The sequence below is a fragment of the Balaenoptera borealis genome (genome assembly GCF_965194805.1).
Source record: "Balaenoptera borealis genome assembly, chromosome: 5".
NCBI lineage: Eukaryota > Metazoa > Chordata > Mammalia > Artiodactyla > Balaenopteridae > Balaenoptera > Balaenoptera borealis.
In genome coordinates this window covers 135,942,336-135,958,183 of record NC_138862.1, presented here as the reverse complement: position 1 = coordinate 135,958,183, position 15,848 = coordinate 135,942,336, and the positions used below count along the sequence as shown (strand labels likewise).

The window sequence follows — 15,848 nt, the reverse complement described above, 5'->3', positions numbered from 1 at the left end:
GAAAATATTTAAGTATTTTGGAGTAAATTGAGTATGTGAATCTGCTTTTTTAACTATAAATTTTATGAAATCTAAATACAGATCAAGTATTTTAGATGAAAGTTTAGCACCTGAATTGAGATGTGATTTAAATGTAAAATACACAGCAGATTTCAAATATTTATTATGAAAAATGGAATGTAAACCTCTCATGAATAATTTTTGCATTGATGGCATATTTAAAATGATAATTAGATTAAATTAGTTAGAGTAAATAAAATATGTTGTTAAAGTTAATTCCATCTGTTTAGTTTTACTGTTAATGTGACTTCTAAAAAATGTTTAATATTAAGTATGTGGTTCACCTTATATTTCTACTGTTTAGCGCTGGTTAAAGGTTTTTAGCACAGAGGGCACTGAAAGTTCCAACTGTAAACCATTCTGAGGGCTAACAGATCCCACCCATGAATCCTAGTCCCCTGCCTCCGTAGTATACACCCAGAGGCTGATGTTCACTCTGCTTGGCTGCAAACCTAGGGTAAGAGTATATGGAAGCATTGGAAAGGCCCTCACTATGCAAAGAGTAGAGCAGATGTAGTTTTTTGGGGGTGCGGATACCTTGTCCTTTGAGGCCCCAGTGCCTGCATGCTCTCTCCCCCTCCCTTTCCCAGCCTTCTCTGGGAGAAGCTCAAACATCAGTCAATTTACAACATGTTAGTGAGCATTTAGTTTGAAGATCTGCTCTACCTTGGACAATTTCATTCTATGTTTCAGGTCAAATACCAGAATGAAGTGTGGAGTCTGTAGTCTTGGGGCCCTGGGAGCCAGCAAGGGAGGATTTGGGGTCCTCAGGTTCACAGGCCAGCCCCAATGTCCCCAGTTCCATCCTGATCTTGCCCATGCCTCTCCTGGTTCAGTTTCTCTAGGAAATGTCACTGTAGGTCTTTTTTTCCCCTTCTTCTGATTCCCACAGGGTGAAAAAGGTGACCTGGGGATGATGGGCTTGCCAGGGTCAAGAGGACCAATGGGCTCCAAGGTCAGTGTGCTGGTCCAGATAGATTTTTCCAGGTCTTCTTACTAAGGTTCTGGAGCAGCTGATGTCTATAAAGTGGGGACCGGGTGGCTGCGTCCTGGGCTGGGGATTGTCACCGATATTGGAGAGCCCGGTGCCAGAGTGTGCTTAGCTTTACCAGCCCTCTGGGGGACATCGTGTCCTGGGACACAGGGGCAGAGGGATGCCATTCCTGCTGTTATCTTGGGCAGCGAGGATCAAGCCTCTGGACAACAAAGCAGATGGAAACCTTTGTTCAGGCCTTTGGGAGAGGAAGGAAAGCAGTGTTCTTTTTAGGCCTGGTTTAAACACAACCCTCAGGGACATCTTTGTATTTACTGCTGCAACTCCCCCACCCCCCCAAAAAACTTGCAGCTCAATGTGGAGACACATCTCACCACCACATACAGGGATGGCTTCCACTCTTGCACCAAACCCAAAGGTCCCACAGGGCTGATTGTCAATTCACCTTCTGCTTTCTTTTAGGGCTACCCTGGATCCAGAGGGGAAAAGGTTGGTGCTTGTCTCTGATGGCTCCCCAGAGCCTGGTCTGGGCTGTTGGGTCTGGGGTCAGTGATGAGCAGAGGATGGGCCCAGGGGTCTCTTTAGTCAGCGACTGCAGCCACCACTCCTAGATACTACCCTGTCCTTTGTCAGTGGGCTGCGAGACAGGAGTGAGGGACCTCCTAGCCAGGGCAAGTGGGTTAGGGAGGAGCTCCTGGAGGATGTGAAGGCCCCTCAGGCCTCAGTGAGAGCTGAAAGTTGTGCCAGGTGCAGCGTGAACACAGCTGACATGGGGTGCTGCACAAAAATGGCAGATGTGTTCTTAGAGCAAGCTTCTACCACACAACCTTCTTGTCTGTCAAAAACGGAGCAAAAAACAAAAAACCCAGCCAGACCCTGGGGACAAATTTTCTAGAGGATAAGAGAAAATCTGGGACCTGGAATTTTCTGTGGGTTGTCCTTTATTAGTGTAGAGGTCTTTGAGGTCCAAATAGAAGGTTATCTCACAAAGCATGCCTTCCCTGGGCCAGTCTCCTAACCTCTGAGCCTGTTTCTTTGCCTGGGAAGTGGGGTGCTGACCTATGGAGCTTTCAGTTTGAAATGCTCCAGTTCCCCCTCCCCCCCAATGGAGTTAACTCATTGACTGTCTCCTGTGGTTTCCTCCTAGGGATCCAGAGGTGAAAGGGGTGAATTGGGTCCCAAAGGAGAAAAGGTAATGGGCATTGCATAAAAATGATAAACTTCAACGGAAGTGGCAGCCCCTGCTCACCCCCATCTTGCAGGCTGACTGGCTGAATGAATGAATGAATGAATGAATGGCTGACTGACTGATTGACTGACTGACTATCAGAATGACTAACTAACTGGCTGATTCTCTTGACTGACTGACTGACTGGCTGTCTGTCTGACTGGCTGACTGGCTGCTGACTGACTGACTGACTGGCTGACTGGCTGGCTGACTGACTGATTGACTGACTGACTGGCTATCTGACTGACTGACTGACTGACCGACTGTCTAACTGGCTGACTGACTGACTGACTGGCTGACTGACTAACTGACTGACTGACCGACTGACCGACTGGCTGACTGGCTGACTGACTGACTGACTGACTGACTGACCGACTGGCTGACTGGCTGGCTGGCTGACTGACAGGACTTTATCTTGAAGAGCTGACCAAACTCTTCCTCAGCCCTTTCAAGCATTATTTCAGAGGCAGTCACTGTGTTTGTTGTTCTCTTCACAGGGTTTCCCAGGACTTCCTGGAATGTTGGGGCAGAAAGTAAGTACCTAGAAGTAGTAAAAGTAGGTCTCAGTAACAAATTAGACCTTCCAAGCACAGCGAAAAGAGGTCTGCCTCTCCATTCATCAGGCATGAAAAGCGGGTTTCGCTGTGGAAGTTTCTGGTTTGAAAGGGGAGCAAGTTGTTGAATGCATCAGTGAGACCTCCCTCCAGCTCAGTGGGGGGAAGGGATTCCCCACCTGAGTGGAGAGAGGCATTCCCTGCATCTTCTGTCTGTCAGAGGGCTATGGGACTGTTCAAAAGCAGAAAGCTTTGTGCCCGGGCACTCAGACTGGAGCAGCAGTGGTCAAGGGCCCTGGCGTGGGTTTGAGACCACTGCTGACTGCACCCAGCTCAGCGCTCCTTCAAGGGGGCACATGCACTGCCGGAGGCCCACAGGATTATTTTAGTGGGTGACAGCTAAAACATTTTTTATTTGATAGGTGAATTTATTATCTAAGTATTTAGTGGGATTTGCTTGGGACAAGGCTTAATAAAAAAGGAGTTAATTTGGTTGACTTAAAGAAAAAATATTTAGTGAATAACAATAGAATGGTGTGCAGATGTGATAAAAACTGTGAAAGTGGCAATTGAGTGACAGACTTTTTTTTAACTCTTACTTAAGTTTAGGGAAGAGGTATCGGGGGACGAGGGGAGTGTCAGAGAAAGGGTGCTTGAATGATCACTTAGGACAACCACCATCGCAATGGTGGTTCGTCATGCTGTAAGGCACTGACATTGGAAACTTATTTTTGCCTAAGCCTCAGAGCATGATATTCTTCAAACAGGCAAATGGGATGCTTTCTTAGAATTCTAAATTGTTTTCAAGTTCACCTTAAAATTTTATTTTCCAAACTTGAATGAACAATTTTTATCTGACTTTCTCTTGTCAGTAGATCATATTTAAATAATTTCAATCATCCGACATGATTATAATTTATCACCGCCTAAAGCTGTCAAAAACTCTGTCTCTGCTACCTACATAGAGTGTTGGGTTAAAAATAAATAGATTAATTATATAAGCAAGTGAAAGGAAACATTAAGAGAGACAAATAGTTTTATTTTAAAATACTTAGTCTAGGTTAGTCTAGGTTCCTGTAAAATTAAGTATGACAGCTTCTCTGGTCTCTGCACCATTTACTAGACTTGCCGTACAGAGTTCTCTCTCCCTCCCAGGGCAGCCTGTTTAAGACAGAGCTGATGTGATGACCATAATTAGGTCTTTGGAGAGAAATTAGATCAAGACATTACTGGCTGCTTCCAGCTGGTGAAGAGAAGGACCACACTTTCTTCAGACGATCTTTTCCAAAAAATTATGCTGTTTATGCTGCTGTTTTCTCCCAGCCAAACAAGATACCTCTCAGCCCCCTCTAAACAGCCAAGGAAAATTATGCAAACATCTCCATGGCCACAGAAAATCTACCCTATCCTAGCAGGCCGAAGGACATGACGGACGGGAAAGAAATCGTAGGTTTAGGGACAATTCTCGGTGAGGCAAAATGTTGGTAGCTTGACAAATTCATTATACTGGCTGAGCCAACAGGTAATTTCAGAGCTTTATGCTTGATCCTTACTGTGTATTGGTGTTCCCTGGAATTTTCCATTGTGTTGTACCTCCTCTGGCCTCCCTGGGAGAAGTCGTCCAGTTGTTTATCCTCATCTGAGTGGCTGGGTCAGCTCTTCACGGGCACCAGCTGTTGCCTAACAGAAACTCTCATGGCTGCTGTTGCTAAGCTTAGCTTGTGTGGTGCCTTCTGGGCTATGGAGGGGTTACTGGGGGTATTAAGGATGCCCTGTGGGGTGGGTTCATGAGCCAAAGAAGCCACCAGTGGGCTTGGAATCCTGGAAGAACACAGGGAAGGAGGGGATGAACCAAAATGGAGAGATGGGTTTTACAAAAGGCTGGCCTTAAACTCTGGAACTCTGCAGTTGGTACATTTGGTTCTGATGGTTCCAAATAGAGCTTTTCAATTAGGAGTGTTGCTTACGCTGCTTTCCTTGCCTTTTACAATAACTAGATTGAGTATGTGAACATGTGTCTGGAACATCTCTCCCACTAAGAGTTTTTATCTGAATCAAATGGGAGTGAGGTGGAACTCAAACTAATTTTTTACTGAAGAGTGGGGAAATATATAATGTGAGCAGAAACCTCCCAAAGATGACAGTTGTCAAAACTGTGTCCAGTCATTCAAAAACCCATAGATTTGAATTTGTGCTCAAAACAAAACAAAGCACAGCATAAAATTTCAACTAAGGGAGAAGGCATTTCCCCCATCGGTGGCCCAGGCACAGGGGGCTGAAATGCAGGCGCCTCCCACCCTAGCCGCTCTGGGTGGGGATTTAGGAACCAAAATGTGTGCTACCCGGCAGCTGTCTCTCTCAGATAGTAACCTCCCCACCCACGGTAACATTCTCCCTCCCGTCCTCTTCCTTGAAAATCCTCTCTCCCTTCACACGACCTCATCGCTCTCCCAACCTCCCAGGGCAGCCCGCCTGGAAAAGACCGGGAGTGACCAAGGAGAGGCCCCGTGGCCAGAGATTGGATCGACCTGGAGCTGAGCCTGGTCCTTATGCCCTCACTCCTCTCTTGCTTCTCTTTCTTCTTTCCAGGGTGAAATGGGACCAAAGGGCGAGCCCGGGATAGCAGGCCCCCGGGGGCCCACAGGAAGACCAGGAAAACGAGGCAAGCAAGTACGGATCCCAGGGCTCACCGGACCTCCTGACCTGGGGTGCGGGTGTAGAGAGGTGGGCAGGGTGGGGCGGACAGGTCAGGGACGTTGCGGGGACACAGCCTCCAGCATCCTCTGGGCTGGGGGGCAGGACAGCACCCCTTCCGGGGCGCCTGGGCTGTCCACCGAGGCGGGAGTTAGAGGCGAATGGGGTAGGACGCCCGTCCAGCTGTGTCAAGGCTAGAGGCAGGAGTGGGTCTTCGGTTCCTAAGAACAGGTCCGTCTTATCCAAGGCAACTGGGAGTGGAAATCAGATCTGCTCGTTCGCCCAGAAAACCTGCTTTTTGCCTCAGTGCCCCAGACCGAGATGGAGTTCTGGAATCAGCCCAGATATTTCCCTGCTGTTCAAGGATCTGCTGGGTCTCAGCAATAGGGTGCTTTCTCCTCACTCAAGATCCCCATTTGTAAATGACCCCTTTATTGGCACTATTCAGGGTTTAGGGAAAGTTTTCATTCTGAATTCCCCTGGTCAGCAGGCTCTTGTGTCAAACCATGTGATGTGAGCTCTCCCCAGGGCCTCAGAGAACCTCTCCCCTTTGCTCAAATGAGACGTGCACCCCTTACTCTTTTGGTTGCCAGTCTGTTGGCTTTTTACCTCCTTTCCCATTATACATGTAATATATGATCATCACAGAAAACAGAATATTCAGAAAACTAGGAAGGAAATCATCTAAAGACCTAACACCCAGGCACAACCATGTTACCATGTGTGTATACTTCCTTCCAGTATTATTGCTTCCGTGGACTTTCTAGTCATTTGTTCCTTTTATATCCGATATATACTTATTGTATCCTAAATTTTTAACTTAAAAATCACAACACACACATTTTAACTTGTTACTGCATTCATTAAGCACTCTTACTCTTAAACATTTTTTTAAATCTTTGCATCGATTTTGGTAAATGAGTAACCAGAGTAGATAGCTTGGACAAGAGAAGCCTAACCAAATTATAAATAATGCTGAGAAGTGAACGTGTTTGGGCACATTCCCATTCTTTCCTTAGGCTAGATCTGTGGCTTTCAGACTCTAGCTTCCATCAGAATCATCTTGGGGGCCGATTAAATACAGATTCCCTGCCCCGGGTGCACTGGTGGTGGTCCCAAGTGTGCCTCTCCTCTTCCCCAATGTCGAGGCCTTACTTCCCAAAGACTCTGATACAACTGGGGCTGCAGCATAGGTTGTTGTTGTTTATAAAGCCCCACATGAATCTAATGTGCACCGGGATTCAGAACCACGGTAACACTACAAAGCCAATTCTGGCCTTTTCGAAATGAACTTAGGAATGACATAGACTCCAACCTGATGAATCAGCTTCCACGATGACTTTTGAAGTCACAATGTTCCAGTTTAATTTTTAAAGATTTACAGTTGGTGGCAAGGCCGTGGGTAGCCACAATGATGCCACAGATACCAATTTCCTAAAAACTTAAAAATCACAACCAATTTCCCAAAAACAATTCACAATGATGCCACAGATACCAATTTCCTAAAAACTAGGCTCAGAAAAAGAAGAAAAACAGGAAAAATCTTTTCAAAAATATCGTTTTCTCCGCTACTGCTGCATTCCATCCAGAAAGTGTTAAGCTTGGGGTTCGAGAAGCCGGTTGGCTTCTGTCATCTAGTTCTTTCCTTGGGCAGTGTTTGTCTTGTCCTGGTTAGGGCCGAAGCCAAGAAGGCTCTTTCTTGATCCTGTTGAGAATGATTCTGTCGGAGCAATCTTAAAAACGACACCAGAACCACATCTGGGAGCTCAGAGAAGTTAGGGAAATGAGCTCATCTTCCTCCAAAGACGTTATAGACACCCGACTGTGCTCCAGCCGAGACTGGACTCGTCAGCCTTGGGAGCGGGCCATGGTACTTTCTTTTTGTCATGAATTAATTGCCTAGTAGAGTCTCACATACAGAGTGTTTGTTGAGCCATGGTGCTAAGAGTCTCTGGAGGTTATGGAAAGTCAACCCAAATCCTGGAATCAGAAATCCGGAAGGGGATCCAGGAGTAAGAACTTCAGATCCAGAAGGACATTAGAGACCACCGACCCAATTCCCTGCATGTAGTCACCAGAAAACCAGAGGCCAGGGAAGTGGCCTGACCACCCAGGACCCCAGCCAAGCCAGCTTCTAAGCAGGGTTAGAACCTGGAGACCTGAGACCAGCTTCCCCACAGCAATCTTCACATCACCCTCCTGCTTCAGGCCTGGCCTCCGGGCAGACCCAGGACAGCAGCTCTTGACTTTATCACACAGATCTTCAGTTGCGGAGACACAACTTCCTTGACGGGAATCACCAGACTTGGTGGCAGTAAAGGAATAAAGAATGCTTTTCCTGGAAAGCGCTGCTCAATGAGTCTTGCTCACAGGGACGGGGCTCTTCTGAATAGATGACTGAGCAGCAGAATATCTGATTACCGCTGAGGTCAGAACAAGGAGCGCTTCCAGCTCCTTCAAGCTGTGGCACTTCCTGTGCTCAGAGCCAGCTGATGTGGCTCTTAGAAAAACAAGCCTTCGCTGTGGCTATATTAAGACGGTGTGACTTCCTTTGCCATCTGGGACCCATCTTGGTTGCCTCACGGAATGCTAAGGCAAGGCTTAAGACTCCTTCCATGAGGGTGGAACTGGAGACAAACTCTGACCTCATGATCCCGCATTAAGTGTTTAAGAACTCCTTGGACATTGCCGAGAGAACCCCCAGGGCCATGTTGACAAGGCGGCAGGTCACACATCACATGGTGGTGAAAGGCGTGCCCGGCCTGCCTGTTCCCCAGGCTTGGGGAAGGTTACGTTTCATTAGATGGTCAAGGTAGCCACAGCACAAGGGTATGAAGGGGACCAGGCCAAAGCCATCAGGCACCAGTCACCATCCTGGTCGGGCCCCGGGCAAGAGTGGACAGTTAACAAATGGCTTGGGGGAAGGATCTACAGGTGTGCCAGCCTTGGTTTCTGGGGTCATTCCTAAGGGCAGCTCTGGGGGGAGGTGTGTGCTCTTAACCCTCCCAGAGCAGACAGCAAAGAGGACATGCTGTGTGGAAAGACTATACCTGCAGGTGTGCCTCTCGTTAAGAATCAGGACTTTTCTAACTGTGGAAAAAAGATGAAACCAAGCCAATTGCTATGATAATCAGCTTGGCCCACAAAGCCCTTGATTCTGTGCAAACCACTTTTTCACCTTTGAGATCTCTGTTAGCCTCACAGCAAGCCTGTGCAGATGTGTATTGCCTGGCCCCATTTCACAGATGAGAAAACTGAGGCACAGAGCAACAACATGAGTTACCCAGGGTCTCATGGCCAAGATGAAAACCCAGATCTCTCAACCTAGAGCCAACAAACTACATCCGCTTTGTGTGTTCAGCTTCTCCTCCTTCCCCATTTGGTCTGGGGAAAGGAGGTGAACAAAACAGATTTTGGCCCGCAGGGAGCTTCTGTCTCCTGGAGAGACACAGAGGAAATGACCACACGAACAATGGTAGTTATGATCAGGGATAAAGGCCGTGAAGGAAAAGGGCCTATGACAGGGAGAACTGACTTGGTCAGGCAAGGTCAAGGAAGGCTTTGCCTCAACTGTATTTTAGCTGGGAGCTGAAGGATGGGAGGGAGTTAACTAGGCAGAAGGGTAGGAAGAGGGGCTTGGGGCCGAGAGAAGAGTCTTGAGAAGGGAAAGAAAAGGCATGGTGTTGTTGAAGACCAAAAACGCCAAAAGGCTGGGACACGCGTGGAAAGCCTGGCCGTGCAGGGCTGTGGAGGCTGCAGTAAGGAGCTGGGTCTTTATCCTGAGAGCAGCGGGAGGCCACGGGGCCGGAACAGCTCTTGTGCTGAAACAGAAATTGTCCTGATGAGCAGGCAGAGGCCTGATGCCAGGTGACTGGCCTAAATCCCTGCTCTTTCCTGAGCCTTTCTTTCCTCACCTGCCCAGTGAGGGGTGTGGTTTGGATTGGTTCCTATTCTCTGTCAGGTGCTATGTGTCTAGGACAGAGCAAGAAGTGATGTCTGTAGAAAACAAATTCACTGTTACCAGAGAGGAGAGGGATGGGGGGAGGGGCATATTAGGGGTATGGGATTAACAGATACACACTACTATACATAAAATAGATAAGCAGCAAGGATTTACCGTGTAGCACAGGGAACTATACTCAATATTCTGTAATGACCTATAATGGAATATAATCTCCAAAAAAACCCCACCAAATCACTACGATGTACACCTGAAACTAACACAATATTGTAAATCAACTATACTTCAATTTTTTCAAAAAAAGTAATGTCTATAAACATGCATCCATCACTGTCTCAAAAGTCACTTGCCCTGAGGTTTTTAGGAGCTTGCTGGTCCCTCTGGGACCTCTGGGACTGCATCCTCCCCCCTGCTCCAAAGTGCAAGGTGGTCCCTAATTTAGAGATGAACGGGGGAGGAGGTTTGCCATGTCCTGCTCTTATAACGGGCTCTGCCTTTCTCTCTGTCAGGGGCAGAAGGGAGATAGTGGAGTTATGGGCCCACCAGGCAAACCTGGGCCTTCTGGTCAACCTGGCCGTCCGGGAGCCCCAGGCCCCCCGGGTCCCCCGTCTGCAGGTAAGAGCTACACTGCTTCACCTGATCCACACTGTTGCCCTCCTGGCCAGCCTCCCAGAGAGCACAGGGAGATGTCAGCAGAGGCCTGCCTTGTGTTCTGAGTTGGAAAATGCCTGAAGCATTTCAATATATTTCTAATTTATCCACAATTAGGCCCATTCAAATTTTACACGAGAGAGATAAACACTACTCTGGCTTTGTTTTTGCACTTTGGAGAACAAATAGAGGAGTGAAAAAGAAAAAAAAAATCACATTGGTGATGTCATTTACACTTTAAGTGAAAAATAACAGGCAAGTATTTCATCAACTAACACCCTTTTCTAGAAAAACGTTTCATGGCTCCAAGCAATGCTCTTAAACCTAGAAGTAAAGATGACATTGCAAATTTTTCTGTCTTACACAGTGTTATAAAAGAGTCTTTACAGATTTGCATCGAATATAGAAAGAAATCACTACAAAGGAATGAGAGTCTACCATTGAAGAGTGTACAGGTACACTGTTACCTTGTTTCACCTTGTTTAATTTGAGGAGCTAAGCCTTTTATTTAGTTTGTCAGCTCAAAGGAAGGCCTTCATAGCACATCATCTATATAAGCACAGCATCTCTAGGTCCAAGAATACTGTTTACTGACTGTGCAAGATTCTTTGTCCTCGGTTATACGAAAGGAATCAAAATTTTTATTCTAATTCTTTTCTTAAGAAAATGAAGGCATCTAAAAATCCCAAAGTGCACTTTTCCCCACTGTGGGGAAGTGTTTACAACCACATCATGGGAAGGTCAAGAAATGTCATTCTGTTAATCCTTTAAACCAAATGAAAACTGGCTCTGAGACTCCAACCTGCTAGGATGCCAGGGAAATTCAATCTCAGGCATTAATGGGGTTCTCTCCACTTCTTCAGCTGCCACAGAACCGTGAGGCAAAGATCCTGGGGAGTTATGGCAGATAAACATCACGGGAGGTCCCTCTAGCCCTTCATCTGCCCCATTCACCTCTGAAGTACCTGTTGCCCAAGGCCACACGGTCAGACATGTGACCACCTTCCTCACGCCAGGCTTGGTTATCAGATCATCTCCAAGCCTGAGAATCCTGGTCCCCAAGGTTCAACCTTCCCAGGAAGGCCCCACAGCCGTTCCTCCTGAGACCTTGGCTCTCCTTCAGGATTTGGGGGTCCCCGTCCTCCCACATGTGGGGTGATCCCTCCTTTTCTGTCCTCCAGCCCCTCCCTCCTCACACTCCTCATACAGCGCCGCCCCCTTAGGAGCTTTTCTCTTTTGAGAACAGAAGGCAGAGTCTTCAAACAGTACCTGTTTCTCAGCAAAAGCAAGGAAGCACAAAGTCTTGCCACCTCCTTGAAGTCAGGAAGGAAACAATAACGGAAGAACAAACATCAATGACTGTGACGAGTTATCCTGCCACCCTTATTTCTAACTGTTAGGGGAGCTGGATTGAGATGCAGCTCAGGCCCTGTGTCCATGCCCAGACCCTGTTTCCCTGCATTGACTGGATGATCTGGATGAAGGTTCTTCCAGCCAGTCCTTTCCCTCCTTGGTTCGGACGCATAACGTTCCACTTGAGCCCATGACCCTGAGCTGCCAACCCCAGAGACTGGGAGCGCGGCCTGAAGCCCGGGTTTTGCCTTTGGAAGGGATGCTCTGGACCCCTGGGGTATTTAGGAGCTCACAAAACTGAGGAATAGCCAGGAGGCGTGCGGTTGGGGGGCGTCCTCAGCAAACTAAGACCTCACTGATCTCACTGTGTGTATCTGACTTGAATCCCGGTTCCCTCCTAGGGCCTGGGGTGGGGTGAGAAGGGCAGGGCCTGGAGACCCTCAGCAGCTCCCTCAGATGCCCGCTGTTTTGTCTTGCCGACCCCATCCCTGTAGCAGTGCCAAAGTAATCCTGTTTTCTCTCCTTGGTCCTCTAGCACCTTGTCTTTCAGCCTGGTATGCCCACCCCCTTTCCTCTCTACCACCCCATCCTCTGCCAGATCCCAGCCTCAGTGCCCTCTGCCCTCCAGTGGACTCTGCTGTCTGCTGAGCTGGAGCATATTCCTACAGTCCCTCTGGGTCCACGTGGCCTGAAATAGTGTTCCCGTCATCCCCTGGTCCAGGGGTCCCCAACCCCCAGGCCTGTTAGGAGCCAGGCCGCACAGCAGGAGGTGAGTGGCGAGCGAGTGAAGTTTCATCTGCCGCTCCCCATCGCTCGCATTACCGCCTGGACCATCCCCACCACCCCCTCGCCCCCGATCCGTGGAAAAATTGTCTTCCAGGAAACCGGTCCCTGGCGCCAAATACGTTGGGGACCGCTGCTCTGGTCCACCCCACCAACTCCTCTCCTTCCTTCAATAAGGCCTTCTTGGTCCCTAACGGGATGACTCTCCTTCCCTTGGGCCCCAGTCCCACGTTGCATCTGCTACGGCCCCTCCACTGTTAACTGTTTTCTGCAGATGTGTTTCCTCTTCCTTCTAGATGGCAGGTCCTTGAGGCAGGGTCTTGGCCAAGTCAGCTTTGCATCCGCATGGCACCGGGCAGGTGGGGTGCGCGGGGCTGGCCCCTGCAGGTGCTCACACGCCTGGCCTGCTTTGACTCTCGGGCTGTCCCACCTGGATTATTGCATGGCAGCCAAACAGGATGCGGGCCAGCTCCTTGACTGATGTCCCCTCCCTGTGCCTTCCTTTGGGTCATTTCCCTTCTGGGGAACCTCCCAGAGTGAGGCTGCTGAAGAAAATGGGGCAGGAATCCTGCTCTTTAGAAATGTTTTTGGGGGGATGGGTAGAGAAGGAGAGGGAGGAGTTTACAAGAGACCTTCCTGTGCCCGGGACCGGTTGGATCATCTTCAGGAGTTGGAACAGGCCTCCAAAGCGATTTCTGAGACTACCTTTGAGAGCCTGATAAAGTTCCACTCTCAGGAAAAAAAATGTGTCTAGCTACAGCCAAGATTCTGCTCACTGCGTCCCAGAGCTCCAGACCCCTTGCCCCCGATCCATCTTGGGATATCCTCAGGCTCTGTGGGCCCCAGGTTAAACTGCCTGGTCTGGTCCATCGCTCTCTTTATAGATGGGAACTCTGAGCCTCAGAGATCACAGAGATTCCCCAAGGTCACAGAGCTGACTGGTGGCCACTCCTGGTCCAGAATTGGTCTGTGACTCCTGGTCCCGAGACCCTCCCACGTAGCCGTGCAGCTTCTGCAGGGGCAGAGTGGGATGGGGGTGACATGGAGACGACCCCGTGGTTCCTCTGCCTTCTCCCAGGTTAACCCTCGGACCTGCTCCCACTGCAGCGGCCAGTGGCGATGGGAAGCTCCCTCAGCAAAGATGGAGAGCTGGGTCCTCCGGCTGCCGGGGGTGGGGGAGAGGCTGCCTGCTGGACAAGCTCCGAGGGGCTGAGTTGGGGAAGTTAGGGTTGCTGTGCCCTTCAGTGCCGCCTGGCAGGAAGCAGGCAGGGGTAACGGAGGCCCTTGGACAGCTGGGAGGAAGCGGCAGGGAAATGGTGGCGGGGGGGAAGGGGGGCAGGAAGCAAGCTCCCTGCCACATCCTGTCATCCTATCTGGAGGCCACCTCTGCTTCTGGTGCCTGGTGCTGGGGGGCGGGACGGTTCTGGGGAGGTGGAGGGGGCAGGAGCTTCTCATTACCCAAGTTAACCAAGGAGGAGGGGCTGGGGACGGGGGAGGGAACCACGGCAAAATGCCTTTAGGATGTAATTTGCAATAACCAAATTACAAATTTGGCTGAGTCCTTCCTGACCCCAGACAGGGCATAAGTGAATCATTGTGGTACCTGGGAATTGCCAGCTTCCTGCGAGCATCAGTATTCCTGGACACGTGTCTTTTGAATGGCATAGTGTTAAGTCAAACATGAACTCAAATCTCAGCCTCACCACTAATTAGCTGGATAATGGGACAAACTCCTGAGTCTCTCTGAGGCTGTGGTTCTGGAGGAGAAGTTGGCGGTCACAGAGCCTGCTGGAAGGCGGCTCCCATGCTCTCCCGTCCTTGGTTAACTCCCCAGAACATTCCTGAGCTGGTGGGGTCTCTGTCCCTCCAAGCATGAGACTGGTGTCCCTCCCAGATTGTATTTGTATTTCTTGTTAGAATGAGCGACCATAACTTGGTTAAGATGCTGGCAAGCCTCCCTTCCCGGCAGGCTGGCAGCATTCCCATCTTGGACATGTCTGTCCACCGGCTCAGGAAGGCTCAGGGTGTGGGCATTCCCGCTGGGGTCTCCTCCTCCAGCTGCAGCTGCTTCCTCGGGGTTCTGACCAGACCTCTCTCCCCGGGGTCATTTTTTCCCCACCCTTGTGGGATCTGCAAACCATGTCCCCAATTGCTGACTGCCCTCGATACAGTAATACAACCTGAAACCGATGATTGGCTGATCTCCAAGCTCCCCCTTATTTTCCCAGCAGGAGGGGTACTTACTTATTTCTGTTTTCGGTGCCCATCTTTTCCTCTCTTTCTTCTCTCCCTGTTGGTGGCTCTGGCTCTAGCACTTTTCTGCCAGCCGGAGTGGGACCTCTAGTCTTTTCTGAAGACCTTCCCTTTCCAGTTAGTCTGCATTCATTCATTCAGTTATCAAACATGTACTGTGCCCCTACTTTGTGCCACGCCCTGGTGAGTGAAAACAGGCATCCACCTGCCTTTGTGGAGCTGACATTCTCCTGGGGGAGATCCAGCTGGCCTGGATAATCTCACAGTGAATAGAATCACAGAGATAAGTGCCAGGAAGAAAAGGCCGGGGGAACTAAGAAACTGTACTCAGTGTGAACAGGATGGAGTGTGAGGCTTCAGAAAGGCTTCCCTGAGGAAGTGATGTATGAACCCCGATCAGGAGTGAGCCAGGAGGCGCCTGGGAAGGGAGGGATGGTGGGTGAAGAGGAGGATAGTCTGGTGGGGGGTTTTGTGCAAAGACCATTTCCCGAGACCAACAGCTCTCAACCTCGGTGCTCACTCGTGAGAGCTTTGAAAAGCGCAGATGCCTGTGTTCCATTCTCAGCGGTCCTGATGGAATTGGTCTGGAGTGTGGCCTGGGCATCAGGGCCTTTACAGGTCAAGGTGAGAACTACTACCCTAGTAGGCCTCCCACCTTTCAGGGAGTGAATTTCCTGATCATATCTTTTCCGGACACTTTTTTCAGCATCAGGTAAGAACAAATAGGCTGAGCATTTTCAAACGTTCCATTTCTTCCAGAAGAAATCAAAGAAACCCACATTCAGAAATCCCTTTGTTAAATTCCTATATATAAGAACAAAATAAAATGAGTTAAAAAATAATGAAAGTTATCAGCTAGCAATGCGTTCATCAGGAAGAAGTCCCCATTGATAATGGTCTAAACATAAATAGGGATGGTTTCCCTCCTACAACAAAGAAGTCCAGAGGTGGACAGAGGCTGGCTTTGGTTCAGCCTCTAGGTCTCGCTCTCAGGGCCCCAGGCCCCATGAGGCCCTGGTCTTCCCTGCGATCTGGCTTCTCTTCTCACACTTTTTACTTCATTGTTGCAGCACGGCTGCTGCAGCACCCGACATCTTGTCTGTCTTCCAGACAGGAAGAAGGAGGAAGCTGTGTCTCCCTCCAGCTATGCTTCTCCCTTATCAGGATAGACTTCCCCAGACACTCACCCTTCTCCCACCACGGATCTTACATTGGCTGACACTGTGGCACATGGTCACCTCCAGGAGCAAGGGGGTCTGGGAAGTAGAATGCCCATCTGTCTGGTCTCTAAAGTATAGACAGAGGGAAGGGAGGAAG

At 49.3% G+C, this 15,848-nt stretch overlaps 1 protein-coding gene across 7 annotated transcripts in view; it reads left to right on the top strand.

The window, feature by feature from the left end:
• COLQ (collagen like tail subunit of asymmetric acetylcholinesterase) overlaps window positions 1-15,848 on the top strand; it is an 81,732-nt gene that overhangs the window by 52,771 nt on the left and 13,113 nt on the right. For all 7 annotated transcript variants that reach the window (XR_014244830.1, XM_082392770.1, XM_082392767.1 and 4 more), the window contains 6 exons: window positions 953-1,015; window positions 1,517-1,543; window positions 2,202-2,246; window positions 2,780-2,815; window positions 5,426-5,506; window positions 10,001-10,106. Coding sequence is in view for 6 of the 7 variants with exons in the window: in XM_082392770.1 (XP_082248896.1) it covers window positions 953-1,015; window positions 1,517-1,543; window positions 2,202-2,246; window positions 2,780-2,815; window positions 5,426-5,506; window positions 10,001-10,106 (358 nt within the window). In the remaining variant the exon portion in view is untranslated. The remainder of the gene's footprint in view (window positions 1-952; window positions 1,016-1,516; window positions 1,544-2,201; window positions 2,247-2,779; window positions 2,816-5,425; window positions 5,507-10,000; window positions 10,107-15,848) is intronic.